This window comes from Uloborus diversus, chromosome 2 (genome assembly GCF_026930045.1).
Source record: "Uloborus diversus isolate 005 chromosome 2, Udiv.v.3.1, whole genome shotgun sequence".
Taxonomy (NCBI): domain Eukaryota; kingdom Metazoa; phylum Arthropoda; class Arachnida; order Araneae; family Uloboridae; genus Uloborus; species Uloborus diversus.
Genome location: NC_072732.1, coordinates 111,103,620 through 111,119,824, shown reverse-complemented (window position 1 = coordinate 111,119,824; position 16,205 = coordinate 111,103,620). Strand labels below are relative to the sequence as shown.

Here is a 16,205-nt window from a genome sequence, read left to right as displayed (position 1 = left end):
TTAAAGCTTAAACGTTTGAAAAACTTTCTTGATTGTTTTCGAATGCTTTTACACATATTTTTAAAGCTTTTAAAATTAAGTTTTTTCCAAATTAAAAACTTCAGTAGACTCCGAGTTGAATTAAATGAATTAAAGTTTGCACACATTGTAAAACAAACCCATTTTAAAGGGCACCAAATAAGGGAACGAATATTGAATTGAAAAAAAAAAAAATGCTAATAATACCTGATATTACTTACGTGTAACTGATATTTGAATTTGGTGGAAGAGGATCATTAGCTGCATTTACCACTATATGTGAATTAGAAGGGTTTCTCAAATCCCAATGTCGAATTCGCCGATCTGAACCAGCAGTCAATAGCGCAGACGAGTGCTCCATTTGTGACCAGCACATGGAATATACTGAATCATCTGAAGCCTAAGTAAATTAAAATTGATGTTTTTTTTTTAAATGCAAGGAAAAAGTTTAAGATATCAATATGAAGCAATAATTTTGATCAGAACTTTGAAACACACATTTCAGTATTTATTACTCTACTAGCTAGGTCGCCCATCTTTGCACTGTCCACTTCTTTACTAATAATAAAGCTGAAAGTCTCTCTCTGTCCAGAAGATGTGACTACATAGATACATAGGTACATACGCTCAGTTTTTAATTGTATAAGATGCTCAATCAATGTAAAATGTTCAAGGCAAGAAGTGATGATTTAACTTTCAAAGCATGTATTTAATTTTGGCTTACCTCAGTTTGTGATAAAGGGGGAGCATTATTAATTGTCCATAATGTCAACAGGCGTCCTTGGGATTCCAAATCCCATAAAGAAACTTCATTATTCCCTTGTACAGAAGCAAATATAGCAGATTTTTTCCGAGGATGAACCAATAAATTGCGAATACATGCGCCTGTAAAGTTAGGAAGAGTATTTCAAAATAGTGCAAGATATATAAATTCATACTCACATACACCAGCAATGTTAAACTTAAAATAAAATAATCAGTTATTAAATAAATAAACTAAAAAAACTGCATGTTTATTATTCATACAACTGAAAAGTTATTTCAATAGAAAAGCTAAGTTAAGTCAGTGTTGTTGTTGTTGTGTGCCAGTTAGACTGGTAATTTGGGGTGCGCTGCTTCACTTTTCCAACTGTACTGTAATTTGGTGCGAAGTCCGACTTCTACAGTACACACATGCCATAGGGACCCATTTATAGGGTAGGCAACCATTTACAGCGCAACAACTCATTCACACAAAGAAAGGACAAGGACAGGAGAGAGAAAGTATGTCCATGCCGAGCCGGGATTCAAGCTTGGGACCTTCCTGTCGCAGTCAGACTTCTCTGACAGGGCAGGCGTCTAAGTTTAATCAATAAACAAATGAATAAACTTACCAGCTGGATGAGTAACTGTTGTGATAGGTAGTTGAAATCTTAAATCCCAGCACACCATGTTACCACTAGCAGTTCCAACAACTAACCAACAGTGATGGGGATCAGTACAAAATGATGTAACCAAACCTATAAATATGGAATTAAAAAAATTATGAGTAAAAATAAATGCCAAAAACTGAAAACATCACATGATGACAGAATAGTAAATTCCTGATTATCCGCTAGTCAATTAACAATCAGGAACATGTATTTTCCCAGCAAAAGCAAAAACCAAAGGCAGTGTTTTTTACAAAAAATTGTGAAGTTAAAAACTTATAGTTGTTTCAGTTTTATCAATTAATTTATTATTTATGCTTTTTTATCATACATGCAATTGTCTTTTATTAATGCTAAGTTCTGTTGTGAGAAAAAATACTATTTTTACCTTACTGCATATATTTCACTGTGCCACCATATTCTGCGGAAAATCGTGAAGTTTACTGTACTAATATTTAGACGGCATTAAAAATAATTTTAAAAAGAAACTTTAAGCTCAGTGGCCCAACAGCACATAGGGGACCAAGGCCTACTGTGCCCATCTCAGCTTATGAGACTGCAGGTTCTGGGGTACAAGGAAGATGTTCCGGTTGAACGGTCAACCAAAAGTGGAACTCTCAGGGTTTAGTTCCCAAGCTTGCTTAGTAAGGAGAAATTGCTGTCACAAAATCAGTATTATGCTTTTATATTTGAATTCAAAAAGATTATAAATGGTGTTTTAATGCAGCATTGCTTTTGAAATATAGACTATTTAAATTAAGAACAACTTTGTTTCTCAAAGAATTTGGCTTATCTATGCAAGTTAGAAGTAAAAATAAAGTTATGCAACTTTAGATAAGTAGTTTTAAAATAAAACCTACACGATTGAGGATGATAGACTCCTTTATCAATATGCTAAAACCTTTTGTAAGGGGAGATATAAGAAGGTATACCTCTCTTTTTTAAGAGAAGCATATTTTATGCAGGTATTCGACTATTTCATTTCTCCACTTTACCCCAAATGGTACACAGACACTTTTTATGTCCAAGCTTTTACGAGACGCTACATATAACTTTTGCATTGTAAACCAATTAATTAACTGTGACAGGATTTTTTTAGTTAACTACTTCATTTATAATTTTTAGAAAATTATTACCTTGACATGGACTATTTTCCAATTTCCATGCTGTTCCAGGTGATCGTAAATCCCAACCAACAATAGATCCAGTAACAGTTGCATAAGCAAGCACAGATTGACTTCCTTTGTAAACATAAAGAATATTTTCAGAAAGCTGACAATAATGATGTATTTTTATATAATTATAAAAAGACTTCAACCATGTAATACAATTTTTAAAAGTTGTGTTCCTCAAACATGGGTGATGCCAAAATTTAATGAAGTTCAAAATAATACACTGTTTAATGCCAAATACCAATCGCTCTCTTTTTTACAAAAAAAAAAAAAATAATAATAATAATAAGTTAGCAAGTTGGAGTGTAGTCTTAGTTGAGGACATTGGGGAATTTTCAAAAATTCCAGATGTGGGGCAAAAATCTGAAATAGTCGCCCATACCTGTCTTCCTTCAAGTTTTATGTCCAGCTTCAACAAAACCCAACACAGAAATAGGGTCAATTTGCTGCCATTGGGCAAGGGCCCCAGCTTGCTAGACACTAATTGAGGATGTATGAAAGTCATGATTATTTTCTCACTTAACAAAATACAGTGTTTGTGTACCTCCCACTTGTCTCCGCATAGTTAATGCATTTATTGCTTTTGCCGTATTCGACTTTTGCAGACTGAGGTTTCATCACAGATCAAGTCTCATTCTGTGTTTTTCAGAAAGATAATGGCAGTAATGGAGGTTTCCATGATAGCTTTTTTGAAAAGGATAATTTTTGTTTAATTGTACTATTAAATTCAAACAAGTTTCTTAAGATATTTCATGTATCAGTTGGACAGAAATGGAGTACATTTTTTAAAAATTAAAATACCTCTCCATCCTGCCGAAAAAAATAGTACTCACAGTAAAAAAGGGTGTGGGTGGTATTCAAACTTATGAAGCCAATTCATCTTTGTATCACATACTGTTTTACATTTGACAAAAAAACATATTAATGTACAATAATAACAGTTCAGGTTGTTAACATTTTTTCTATTACAAGTGTTCTACATGATTTAAGGGTAAAGCTGCTGGCTTTAATCACTGGCATGGGTTATGGGAAGAACCTAACACTCCTCCCCTGCTCTGTTAACAATCCTGAGGCTATAAGCTAAGAGAATCATTGGAGAAAAGTATATCCAAATAACCAGTAAAATTAATTATATTTTTTTCTTATATACAAGTGCACTTTAAGTTTTAAAAATCTTTCATTCTGAAGCATTTATATTTCTTCTTGTAAGATGCTTTTTTTCGCTAATTCTTCAATGCATTTATACTTAATATTAAAAAATACATAAACAAAATAATAAAAACAATAATTTATTTCAATTTTTAAAGTGGTTGAAAGTTTATAAGTAAATTATTATTAGGGAATAGAAGGCAGGCCGGGATCGTGTACCCGCAGCACGTGGGGACTCCACAGCCCAAGAAATTGAAGAAAAAATTGAAAAAAAAACTAAGACTTATTAACGTTACAAATATACACTGCTGGCCTCTGGAGAGGGGCCTACAGATTTTCTTTCTTTTTTTTTTTTGTATTGAGAATTTCAGCAAATATAATAAATTATTGTGCTTGAACAAGACTCAAACTATGAATTTCATTGCAATAGATTTACAACCAGTTTTTCATACAATAAAGAAAACTACCAAAAGGTACAGCTTATAAATTACATCACTTTATTAATATAAATAATTCATGAAAGAAACATAAATGAGATTTGCGTGCACTTCAAATTTGAAAGTGATACCATTAGTTTAACTCAGGAAAAAAGTTTCTGATTTTTGAAGATGCAAAGTAATTAAATCCTACTTACAGTAGAGCACTGGATATCTGAACTCCAATTGTTGTTCAATTATTCAAAAAAAAAAAAAAAAAACCAGCCCACTCGCCATTTTTATAAACCAGCATGAAAAGTTGAAAACATTCATCTTTTAATATATAAAAGAAGCAGGATTTGATAGAATGGGGAAAATCAGAGTCAAGAATACAATTCTAACAGCAAATCCCGCCCTGGATAAAAAAAAAAAAAAAAAAATGCAGACACAACATTTTTTAAATTTAGCTATTTGCTAATTAATTTGTTTGAAACATTTAGAAGCGTGCATAAGTTGCTAGAAGTTGTAAACTTCTGCCCATCCAATCTAGGGCATTTCCCTACAAGTTTGAATAATCTGTGCTCTACTGTATTGTTCAATCACTGTATGCATAATTACTATATGAGCTGTAAATCAATATGGAAATTCATAAATTATTCCGTTATTCTTTGCTTGAAAATGTATACTAAAAAGAATTTTTTATATCGTTGTCTGAAAATATTATGAAACCTAACAATAAAAACAAACCTGTGTCAAAGTAATCAATATCCACAGCACATCCTTCTTCAATAGGATCAAGACTTCTTGTATACAGCAGAGTGGATTTTGTGTTTTCATACCTACAATAAATGTTAGCTGTATTTTTAAAGCAGAACAAATCGAGTATGGTAAGGCATTCATTTGCACACAATGAAAATTACACATATGTGTTTCAAACTTACAGAGAACCAGGATGCAGATGAAAAGATAAGTGGGATTATTATTATTACTTTCTTATTGCTGCAAAACAAAAATATCCTTTATAGTTCAACTCGCATGACTGTTGGCACTTGGCAAACTACAAAACATAATTATTTTATAAATAGGGCGGCTGCCATGTTCACAAAATAATTTGTTCCATGTTAAATTGTAAACAAATAACGATGCTTCATGAAGAAAACTTGTTGAGACAATCCTTGAATTTAGCAACTCTGGTTTCTCGTTTTAAATTGGGTTTGAGATTAATTTGTCCGATGTTGGATGATAACAATCATGAGATGGACTGTACCACATTCAGTTTGTTTACTTTCTAGACAAACAAAATTTTGAAATTTACAATTAAATGCAAAACAGACAGGCAGAGGGGTTTTTTTCCCCCAAAGAGCACAAGTAGAAGAATATTAAGTTATAACAGAAAATAAAATTTAAAAAAACTACACTTTGTTTTTAAAAGTTGTGATGGAATTATTGACATTAAAATAAAACAGTGGAAAAAATTACTGGCCTAAAGTTTGAGATTGTAGATTTTTTTTCCTCCGTCATTTGGACATGAGAGGTTAAAACATTCATCTCCACTTGGATATTTTTGTATTGCACTTTAGTACCTTTTTACATAACCCATTGAGCTATTATTAAGAACAGTTCAGATTTCAGATGCAAACAAAAATAATACATTTCTTTGAGTGCGAAAGAGATACCCTCCATATTTACTATGCTTCATAGGTGAAAGAAACTCAAAGAATTTATTAAATATATATATAGAGTATAACTTCATTTAAAACTATTCCATTAAGAGCGGAAACTATTTTAGATGGGTCAAAAAATCCTTTTTTTTCCTGATGTCATAAAATGTTAGTAGAACTATTTAAGAATATGTTGCCAAATTTTCAATTCAAAATTCCTATTAGTTCTGATGCTACAAGAACTTAAAAAACTGGAAATTTGAAAATGTTCACGGCAGTTTTTTTCAATTGCATTTTTCTCAAAACGACTTTTTCTCAACTGGTGTGATTTCTAGCCAGTGGCGTAGCTACAGTTTATGCCGCCCAGGACGGGGCCTCTATTTGCCGCCCCTTCATTAAAGACACATCTAATGCATTAAACCATTGAAAATATTAAAATTTAAAATTGGAAACTCTGTTAAGGAAGAAAAGACACTAATTTAATCCGTATTCTTTTTACCAAAAAAAAAGGAGGAGAGGTGGGGTGTCAGGCGCCTATCCCAGAGAAATATTCTAAATTGACATTAAAAATCAGTTAGAAGAAACGTTTGGGGGAGAGGGCTTGGGGTTCTCTCACTAGTCCGAAGGCGAAAATATGTCTATTGATTTTCTTAAAGAAGTGCATGCCAAATTAATAAACAAAGAAAAACTACTTAAAGAATTGGATCAAGAAATTGTGAAATTATGGGAAGCAGACGACCTCGAAAAAGAATTGGAATATCGAGATTTAATAATTACATGCAAGGTACAAAATTCTACAGAGAAAAGAACTTGTGACGAGAAATTCGACGAATGAAGCTGTCAGAAATGATCAACAATGTAGCATAAAAATTCCTCAGTGGCAGACTTTTTAATTTGATAGGAATATTTTAAAATTTAATGATTTCTTTTCCAAATTCGAAACCAGGATTCACAATAATGGAAATTTGAGTGATGTAGAAAAATTTAATTACACAAAATCTTATTTAACTCACAAAGCCGAAATAGCTATAAGAGGTTTAACTTTGAACTCTGACAATTATAAAATAGCCAGCATTTGATACATTTTGACAATCCATATTTGGCAAATTGTCTGGTTTTAATGAAAGATTCTAAAATATTAAGGAATTGGTTAAGTTGCAGTTCAGATGACCCTGGATTTCCTATTTTAAGTGAAGAAATTTTTGATTATGTCAAAGGAATATTTATCAATGCTAAAAGCAAAGAAGACAACAACAAACAAAAGAAGGGAAAAAATAGCCTAAAGCTTTTGAGTGTTTTGAAAGAAAATTTAATACAGAGTGGCGAAACAAGTAATATTGAGGAGTTTATACTAGTAAAATAACCGTGTGATAGAGGTGCAAAATTAATACTAGATTTAAAACTGCGAAAAACCAAGCTTGACTTCAAACCTCTGTGAAATTAAGTATTACAATATTAAAATTTAAGAAACTAGGTTTATTTCTAGTGGTTTTAAGCGTTCTCCTTATTTTGATGTAGCACTTTTATTCATACATAAGAAGAAAGAGAATATGTGATTCATAAAATTTGAAATTTTATGCCGTCTTGATTATCCAAAAATTTTTGTTTGTCCGAAGTCTGGTAACCCAAATTACTCTGAATAATCAGGGTTCTTCTGTACTTTATTATTGCCTTAAAAGTATTTACGATTTAGTTTTCTTCAGATCCTTAAAATTTTCATTCTGAGCACACTAGTACAACATTTATTTTTTTGGTGATTTTTCAATTATTAGATAAATTTCAAAACGTAATATTGTTAAATTTAATATCTTTCACAAAGCTGTGAATCATTTATAAAAGATTTAACAAATACCTGAACACATGGATGTTTCCATTTTCTGAAGCTGCAGCAACAGATTGCATATTTTGACACATAGTCATGCATGACACAGGGCCATCTAAAACATAGATAAAGCACTCTTAATGTTATGTTTTGAAACCAACAACAATGTTTCAATGTTTTATAAAAATGAAATTAAACATTTTTATCAAACATTTTTTCAGTTTGAAAAGAGTAGCTAAGTTTGCAGAGCAAAACTTTTGAATAAATTATTTGTTTGTATCCTAAATAATGCATACACATTCAAATTGAACTTTTTCAACACAAAAGAGGAGGAAATTAAAATTAATTTCTCCATGCAGCAATGGAAACCAAGAAATTCTAAAATCTTGGCTTCTTTTTTTCTATACTGAAAAACCTGAAGAATAGTTAATATCAAAATATAAAACAGTTGACACTCGTTATAGCAACCCCCCTTGTCTAAACAAAATTCATTGATGTAACAAGAAGTCGTTACAATGTACATACACAAGATATTGCATGTTATCGAGTCATTTTTAAAAAAGTTCAAAATAATTACAATTTTAAAAAACTTCATGTTGTAATACTATCCATAAATTATACATAACTTTCCCCGAGTAAAATGCCACAAGTTTTCTTGTGACGTCTGCATGTGTGCATGTATATATCTCGCATAACTAAAAAACAGTGTGTCGTAGAAACTTGAAATTTGGTATGTAGATTCCAAGTGGGGTCTAGTAATGCTTTTGGTTGTATTCGGATGTTCCAAAAGGGTTCTTTTTCATTCTTATGGGAAAAAATCAGTGTCAATATCAATGCAAACTCAAGTGATGTTATAATTTGGTGAACACTTGGTGATACATCAACAAGTTGGCAAAAAAAGTAACTTTTTTCATATTTGGCATTATTTGATCATAGTAAAATTGTCGATAATGGGAAAATTAATCTCTGTAAAGCACTATATTTTGCATTGGTTTGTGACGAACTAGGAGTGAAAATGTATAAAATTTTATTACTTTGCTTACTCCAAGGTACTATTATCACTAAATTGGTGTAAAAGGAAGTTATGTGATGCACACATTAGCTCGTTAAATTAGGGATCATAGTTTGCTTTGTGTTGTCTGCAATTTTTTTTCAAAACACACTTTCTCCTTTCATACCCTCTAAGTATTTGACAACATTGGTTGATAAAGGAGTTTGGTAATTCTAAACTTCAAATTAAGTGCCTGTAATGTTGTTGAGGGTGCATTTAAAACATTGATTTTTTCCCACTCATTTACACCTTAATATGCAGTAAAGATTTTTACAGAAGTCAGTTTTTTTACTTAATATTAGTAATATTCGGGCTGAAATCAGTAGTAGTTTGCTTTTTCAAAGTAACAATCATTGTCTGCTAATGTTACTGTTTTACTTTAAAGGAATAAAAGTAGGAGAAAAAAGAAGTATAGTTATAATGCTTAGAAATTTTTACTTCAGCATCCTGAAATTGATCATTGAATAAACATTTATAAACATTCATAAATAACGAAGCAAAAAGATTGAAACTCTTGCAGACAATAAATATTTCTTATAAAGAAACATGAAAATACAAAATCTGAACCTGTCAAAATAGCAAAAAACACTCAAATGATAAAAAAAATAAGTATTTTTATACTAACCTAACCTATTGTAGGTTAATTTTGACCGATTGGCAACATTTTTCCCTTCCATTTTTTCACAATCCCATATTTTTACAGTTCCATCATTCGAGCAAGAGGCAAAAAGAGGGGTATTTGGTATAATCTGCAGTCTAAAATGTAAATTCAAAAACAACACTAAGCTGTAAAAAAATATTTTAAAGACAGAAGAAATTTTATAGTTTTATAACATAGAAAGAGATAAAGAGAGTAAAAAAAACATCTGCACTTTTTACAAACTGATGTGTCAAAATACGTGAACAGAATAAGATCAAGTATTTTATTTAAGCAAAGGAAAAACATTTTTATAAACTAACCTTCAATAGCTAAGTGTAAAACAAAGAATATAATTTCAACTAAACAGCTAATGAATTAAATATGTTGCATTCATTAAAAAATACATATAAAAATCAATATGTAACAAAATCCTCATTCTTCTTTGTCCCCTTAAATTGAAATAATAAAAACAATTGAAAATATCTTTTTGCAGTCATCATCACCCCCCCCCCCTTTTAGGAAACTGAATAACTTCCAGAGTTCCAGAGGAAAACTTATGTACTGCTAAATAAACATTTGGTAATACAAATAAATATACCAATTTTAATCTAATGTAAAATAAGTATTTACGATACACATAAGCTTCAAAATGTACAACAAAATAATAATCTGATATACACTGGTAGGAACTGTGGGTTATAAGTGCTGGGGTAAAATACTTTTGGAAGCTGAAGATTCATTCAAGGGAGGCTATTTTTGGGTGACTTAAGGTAAATGCTTTGGAATGTAGTTTTAGTACAGTTTTGTGAACATTTAGGAAACATGGAGGAGGTTCATGATCCCTTCCCTTAAATCCTTCAAAATGTTTGACTTGACTTGATTCTGTTAACACCTAATGGCGCATGAGGCCGCTAGCATAACATTTTATCCCGACTGGTGTAACGCCACCTCCCTGATTTTTTTTTACCTGGTTACTAAATTTATACCAACTTAGCAAATTTAGGTCACTAGGTCACAGGTTTTGGGGGCTCTCTCCTGAAAACTTTACTCAGTTGAAGTATTTCTGGCTGCCTTTGAGTGATTTAAGGAGGGAGGAAGGGGTTTGGAGGTTTTCCTCCATGACTTTTTTGAACTGATGATGTCTTAAAAACTCAATTTTAGACTTTCTTTCGTGACTTTGGAGGAAAATTCGTGAGACTACTCCCTCAGTTTTTTTTTCTAACTTCAAGTCTAAAATACACAACTTAATGATATCTTTACTAATGTAAAGAAGTTTCCCTTCCTTGAAAAAATAAAAAACTGGAGTCTTAATAACGTTAATTTAGGCCATCTTGAAAGTTGCCAGAATTTTCTTCAAAATTTAAGCCTTGAAATTGCAATTTTAAGGTATTTATAAGGTGATATTAAGGTTTGGGTGATTGTCCTGGATATTTTTTTAATTCGAGTTTTAAAAACATTTAGGCGGTTTCAAATCACAAAAAAAGCAACCTTTCCCCTCCTTCCCAGTCACTGCCACTGCTTATAAAAAAAAAATTTGGTAGGACTTATTTAAAAAAAAAAAAAAAAAACCCTGCTTAGCACTTGGAATTAGATGTTTACATCATGCAATAATGTATATTTGTCAAAATCTTATAATGCAAAAATGTGGACAATTAATTGCATATGTAGTTTTAGAATTGTTATTGCTATGTTAACAAACTGTTTCTATCTCCTCTAAATAATAATGAATAACATTAAGACACTTGAAGGAAAATCTTACTTTGGTAATAAACAAATGCTGCAATCAATCCTTATAAAAAGTAGAAACCGAACAAATCACAGCAACAAGTAAAAAAAAAAAAAAACTAACTTGTTAACAGCTTTTCGATGTTCATGCAGATGAGCAATTAAATATCCAGATGGAGTTTTTGCATTCTTCTTATTTACAGTAGGTTTTTCTTCCCTCAAGTCAAGTTCGCTAGCTTTTCTAATAATGTCATCACTAATCCATTCTTCCTGCTTTTTATGAATTAAAGCAAACAGCTCTTCTTGGCAAGGAGCACAATGGTCTGTTAAAGATAAAAAAGAACAGAAGTAAGAAAGAATCAAGTTTTCATTAAAAATAATATTTCAAAGACAAAGATATGTAAAAATTCATTTTTGTATAATATGCATTTTAAACTGTCAATCTGATTTTGAAGACAGTTAAACATTCTCATATATAATGTGAAGAAAGCTTTCATTACCATTACAAACCATAATGCTGAAAGAAAAAAAAACTTTATCAAATAAATCATTTCTTTCAATACTAAGTACCTCCAACAGAGAAAAAAGCAGACAGTGTTTTAAAATATCTTTTGAATTTGATATATTTTGCACTTACTGTACATACTTGTGTATGAGTCGAGAAATTTATTGCAAAAAATGAGGTTTAAAGTTACAGAGTCAACTTAGAGGTGGGGCCAGTGGCGGATCCAGAGGCCTGTTTTGGGCGGGGGGGGGGGCGATTTTATCCATGGGCGATTGGTCCACAAAAAATTTGGGGGGGGGGGGGGTTCAGAGAAGTCACGGGAGGGGGGATGTGGGCAGCGCCCTTATTTATTTATTTATTATTTTATTTTAAATTTTATAAAATTGGGCTATGGTATTTTTGTTGTTGGTTAAATGATCGTCTCAAAAAAAAAAAAAAACCTAGGGACATGACCTGAAATCTCGAGACAAATATAAACAGTAGACTTCCTTCTTTCGATTCAAAGCTCCAATTTAATCTGCATCAAAAAACGTGACAAACATTTAACTTACCTTATAACCCTTATTAAGTCCATTCTTCTTTCTTTAAACACGTGAATCGATCAGCACCAGCATTTTCCAGTCGATCTATAACTTTGAAGTTAGAAAAACGGAGGGGCAGTGCCCCTTTGTTTTTGAAAAGGAGGGGCAGTTGCCCCCCCCCCCCCCCCCCCCCCCCCCCCCCCCCCCCGAGCTGCCTATGATTCCATCCCATCCGTTCTCACATGCGCTCAAAAGTATCGGACGCACAAAAGCTATTTCGTTGCGAAGATCATTCATGAGCTTTTAAATTGAGTCTTACAAATAAAGGAAATACATTCCCTTATATCGCAATTTTTTATATATTTTCTCTCATCCTATTATGGAATGAAAAAAAATACCATTCTAATGTAACGTGGGATTTTCAGAGATCGATATGACATGGATTTATGAGGCATTTCTATGAATCTCCTCGGTAATACATTTTTGAAAAAAAATAATGTCTAATGATTGCAGAAAAAATGAAAACAAGCAACTACCAAAGTTCACTAATAGAATGTGTTTTATTCAATATTTATTCAGAAATTTTTATGTTTTAAAGATTGAAAAAAATATTTACTTTAATTTCAAATATCAAATTCTGCAAAGAGAGTTTTCTGTTGAAAAGGAAATATTTTAATGAAAATTCAATTTATGACTGAATATAGAAAATAATTTAAATGTTAGAAAATGCAAATTTCTTAATCTATACAATATGAGTTGATTCTGAGATTTCACGTACTTATAAACACAGACTTGAAAAGTAAAAATAATATGTATATATTTAAAAAATTAAAACAGTTTTGAAAAAAAAATTAAAATAGTAATACAGCATTTAACTTCTATCATTTGAGCCTAGAATTTCGTTCAAAATATTTCAATTCATGATTTAAACAAAAATAAAAATAATGTTTGCTTTTGTTTACCTTTTATAACATACGAAATAGAAAGCTGAGAAAAGTTCGATTGCATAGCGCATTCGAAGATATTTCAGTTTTGAAAATAAAAACATTAAAATAAAAAACACAGTAAATGAATAAATAAAAAATTTACAATTAATATACAAAAGATACATACTTCATTTACACTTTGCAGCAGTAATGGATTTATTTTTTAAGGTGAAACTAAAACGCTCACAACTAATTTTTAGTTTTCCCTTAGTCTAATATTTCATTTACTTATTTATGCAGAAGTAAGATATTAGCTGAAATGTTATGTATATAAACTACAAAATTTAAAACAATTGATACAAAAATAAAATTAAGTCAGCATTTCAGCATTTAATGACATTTGACACTCTCAAAAGGCACGCAGCTTCGTTTTAAAATGTTTAAATTAGTTTTAATAATAAAAAAAATGTGTCTCTTTATAAAATGCAGTAAACAAAACAGAAAAATCCTATTCCCATATCGGATGCAAAGAAATTGCCTTTTTTAGAATGAGAGGCATTAAATGTTTAAAAACGGCAAATGAAAGAAATTTTAAATACAATATCAGAATTACTTTTTAAAACTGGTTTATAAAATAAATACCCTTAATAGCTAAAGACATAATTTCCAACAATTTGGAGAAATATGAAAATTGTGTGGAAGGCAGGGATTGGATGCTGCTCTTGAGGTGGGAAAATAAACTGTGTCTCTATTCTCCTATTTGCAGTCTACGATTCTTCGTTTTCATAAATCTTTCCACGACATTTACAGCCTTCAGCTCAATGTCCTGGTGAACATGGAGAAGTGCCAAGCCCACTAATCTTTCTTGAGACATAGAATTTCTTAGCCAAGTCTTAAGGCGTTTCAGGGCCGAAAAACTACGCTCAGCACTTGCAACACTTATTGGTAGTGTCAACAGAAGTTGATACAGGAATTTAATCATCGGAAAAACACTGTTGTTGCACTCATCAAAAGCTTCAGCTACTGTTGGTGTTCTGCTTTCATTTCTGGCCATCCTTCGCAACTTAGCTTGCCAGAGAGTGACTTCGGCAGCCAGAACTCTTCTCATCTCGTGCTCACTGCTGGCTTTAGCCAACTTCCAGTATCGACTACTCAGATTATTAATGGTACTTGATTTAACATCCTTCTTTATTAGGTGCTTTGGGAGAAGATATTTCAGCTCCAAGGCTTCCAAATTTGCGGCACTGAAGCGAGACTGTATGTCTTGACAAATACAGTCAAGTAAAGGCAGGAATACGTTTCGCCGATAACGTTTCTCTGCGTTCTCAGCCGGAACATTCCCTCGCTGCGTTTGCTTGACTGTAATGCGCGGTATTTTTATTTCTAGACCTATGGTCTCACAAATTTCTATTACCTTTTGAATAATACTGCTAAACTCTTAATCAGCATTTTCCTGGAGCTTGGTCAACACCTCCATAACATCCTCCACGGCTCCAGTAGCAGTTGCTATGTCTAAATCTTCTTGCTGGAGGTACCGGCTTAGCGCAACGGTTAAGCTTAATACTTTTGATAAGCTGAGCAAAGAAACAATGAATTCTGTGTTGCACAGCAACAGGGTTAGCGTTTTCGCTTTTGTGGAAGTACTTAAGTCCAGCCAATTTGATATTTCTTCCAACGCATCTACAATTCCAGCAAAGTCCTCGCGAAACTTCATGACACTGTCGCGCCGCTCAGCCCATCTTGTTTCTACGAGTGACATAAGCTGGCTCCCTAATTTCCGCCGAATGACTTCGGTCCGCTTCGCTGAGCTGTTAAAAAATGACGCAACTTGTTTAATTACACCAATCGCATTCCTAATTGAAGCAACGGAACTTGATTTAGAAAGAGAAAGGTTTAGTTTGTGATTGTAACATGGGCTGTGAACGGCGGTTGATGCTGTCTTCTGAATTTGTTTTACTGCACCGCGTTGTTCGGATACCATAACGCTACAGGTGTCTGTTGATATACCAATGCAGTTTTCTAGTGGAAGGCCATTCTCCTTCAGCAGTTTCACCACCTGCTTTCCCAATTCCTCTCTGGTCAGTCGAAGTTCGCTCTGTTCATCACTTTTTTCCATTGACTCATATAAATTCACAAAGGAAAAAAAGTCCTCCCGCACCTCCACGTTGTCAGTTTCTTTGAATGTGTACCGGAGCACAAGGGACAACTGGGATGAATGACTAACATCCGTTGTTTCGTCAAAAATGATACTGTAGTATATTGATTTCTTCACTCGTTCAAGAATTGTCCTCTAAATTTCTTTGCCACAACATTCGATCAGTTCATTTTGGGTAGTTTTACTGATGTAGGAATTGCGGGAAGAAGATGTGTGCAAGTGTCGCTCCAAATTTTCATCGCCTGTCGAAACTCGGAACCGGAGTAACGCCCTAAAATTTCCTTCATTTTCTGTCACACGCTCTTGCACTAGCACCTCGTCGTCACGATGACCACGAAAAGCGATATTCTGGCGGCCGCACAAAAGAACTGTTTCCGCTATTGATACCAAAGCTTTCTTGTTCTGGTCCATTTGCTCCTGTCTGTGCGTCAGCAGTTGATTCACTATCTCAGATGCAGGGTTCTCATATGTCTGTAAAAAATTAGCAGCGACCTCCAACGCTTCCTTATGGTAGATATTGCAGGCATGGACTGTGAGGTCTCCATCCTTTCCTGTCAATTTTGCGAAACTCTTCAGAGGTTTCTTCTCGAGTTTAGATAACGGAACAGTTTTCTTAAATCCTCCACAAACAGCAAAGAGGGCACAGGCCTTACAAAAATAGCCCTTTTGTGAAGGAGAAAATACCAGCCAGTCGTATTGTTCGAGATACTTTGCACTTGCATACCTCTTCTCTACTCGACCATTCTTTTTGTGCTCTGAATATGGAAACTGAAATTTGATAGGAGGTTTCCAATGGTTAGTCAACAGTTCATGTTTTTGAAAATCGTTGAGTGTACTTTCGTTGATTAAGTTAATATCTGTACAGTTACCGTCAATACCAGCATTGTTACATAAAGATGTAGTTTCTTGTACCCCAGTTCCAGTAGTTGACGAAAAACTGCAACCATCAGCTGTTGTCTGTTGCCGGCTGGTAGCAACATTTGATGTCATAGCATCTGAGCATGTAACAGATTCCTTTTCCTTAGCATTGTTTCG

At 32.8% G+C, this 16,205-nt stretch overlaps 1 protein-coding gene across 2 annotated transcripts in view; it reads right to left on the bottom strand.

The window, feature by feature from the left end:
- LOC129217239 (phosphoinositide 3-kinase regulatory subunit 4-like) overlaps positions 1–16,205 on the bottom strand; it is an 84,354-nt gene that overhangs the window by 1,046 nt on the left and 67,103 nt on the right. For both annotated transcript variants that reach the window (XM_054851512.1, XM_054851511.1), the window contains exons 27-34: positions 11,188–11,386; positions 9,324–9,454; positions 7,678–7,762; positions 4,912–5,003; positions 2,564–2,668; positions 1,392–1,517; positions 743–903; positions 240–418 (exon numbers count right to left, since the gene is read on the bottom strand). In XM_054851512.1, the coding sequence (XP_054707487.1) occupies positions 240–418; positions 743–903; positions 1,392–1,517; positions 2,564–2,668; positions 4,912–5,003; positions 7,678–7,762; positions 9,324–9,454; positions 11,188–11,386 (1,078 nt within the window). The remainder of the gene's footprint in view (positions 1–239; positions 419–742; positions 904–1,391; positions 1,518–2,563; positions 2,669–4,911; positions 5,004–7,677; positions 7,763–9,323; positions 9,455–11,187; positions 11,387–16,205) is intronic.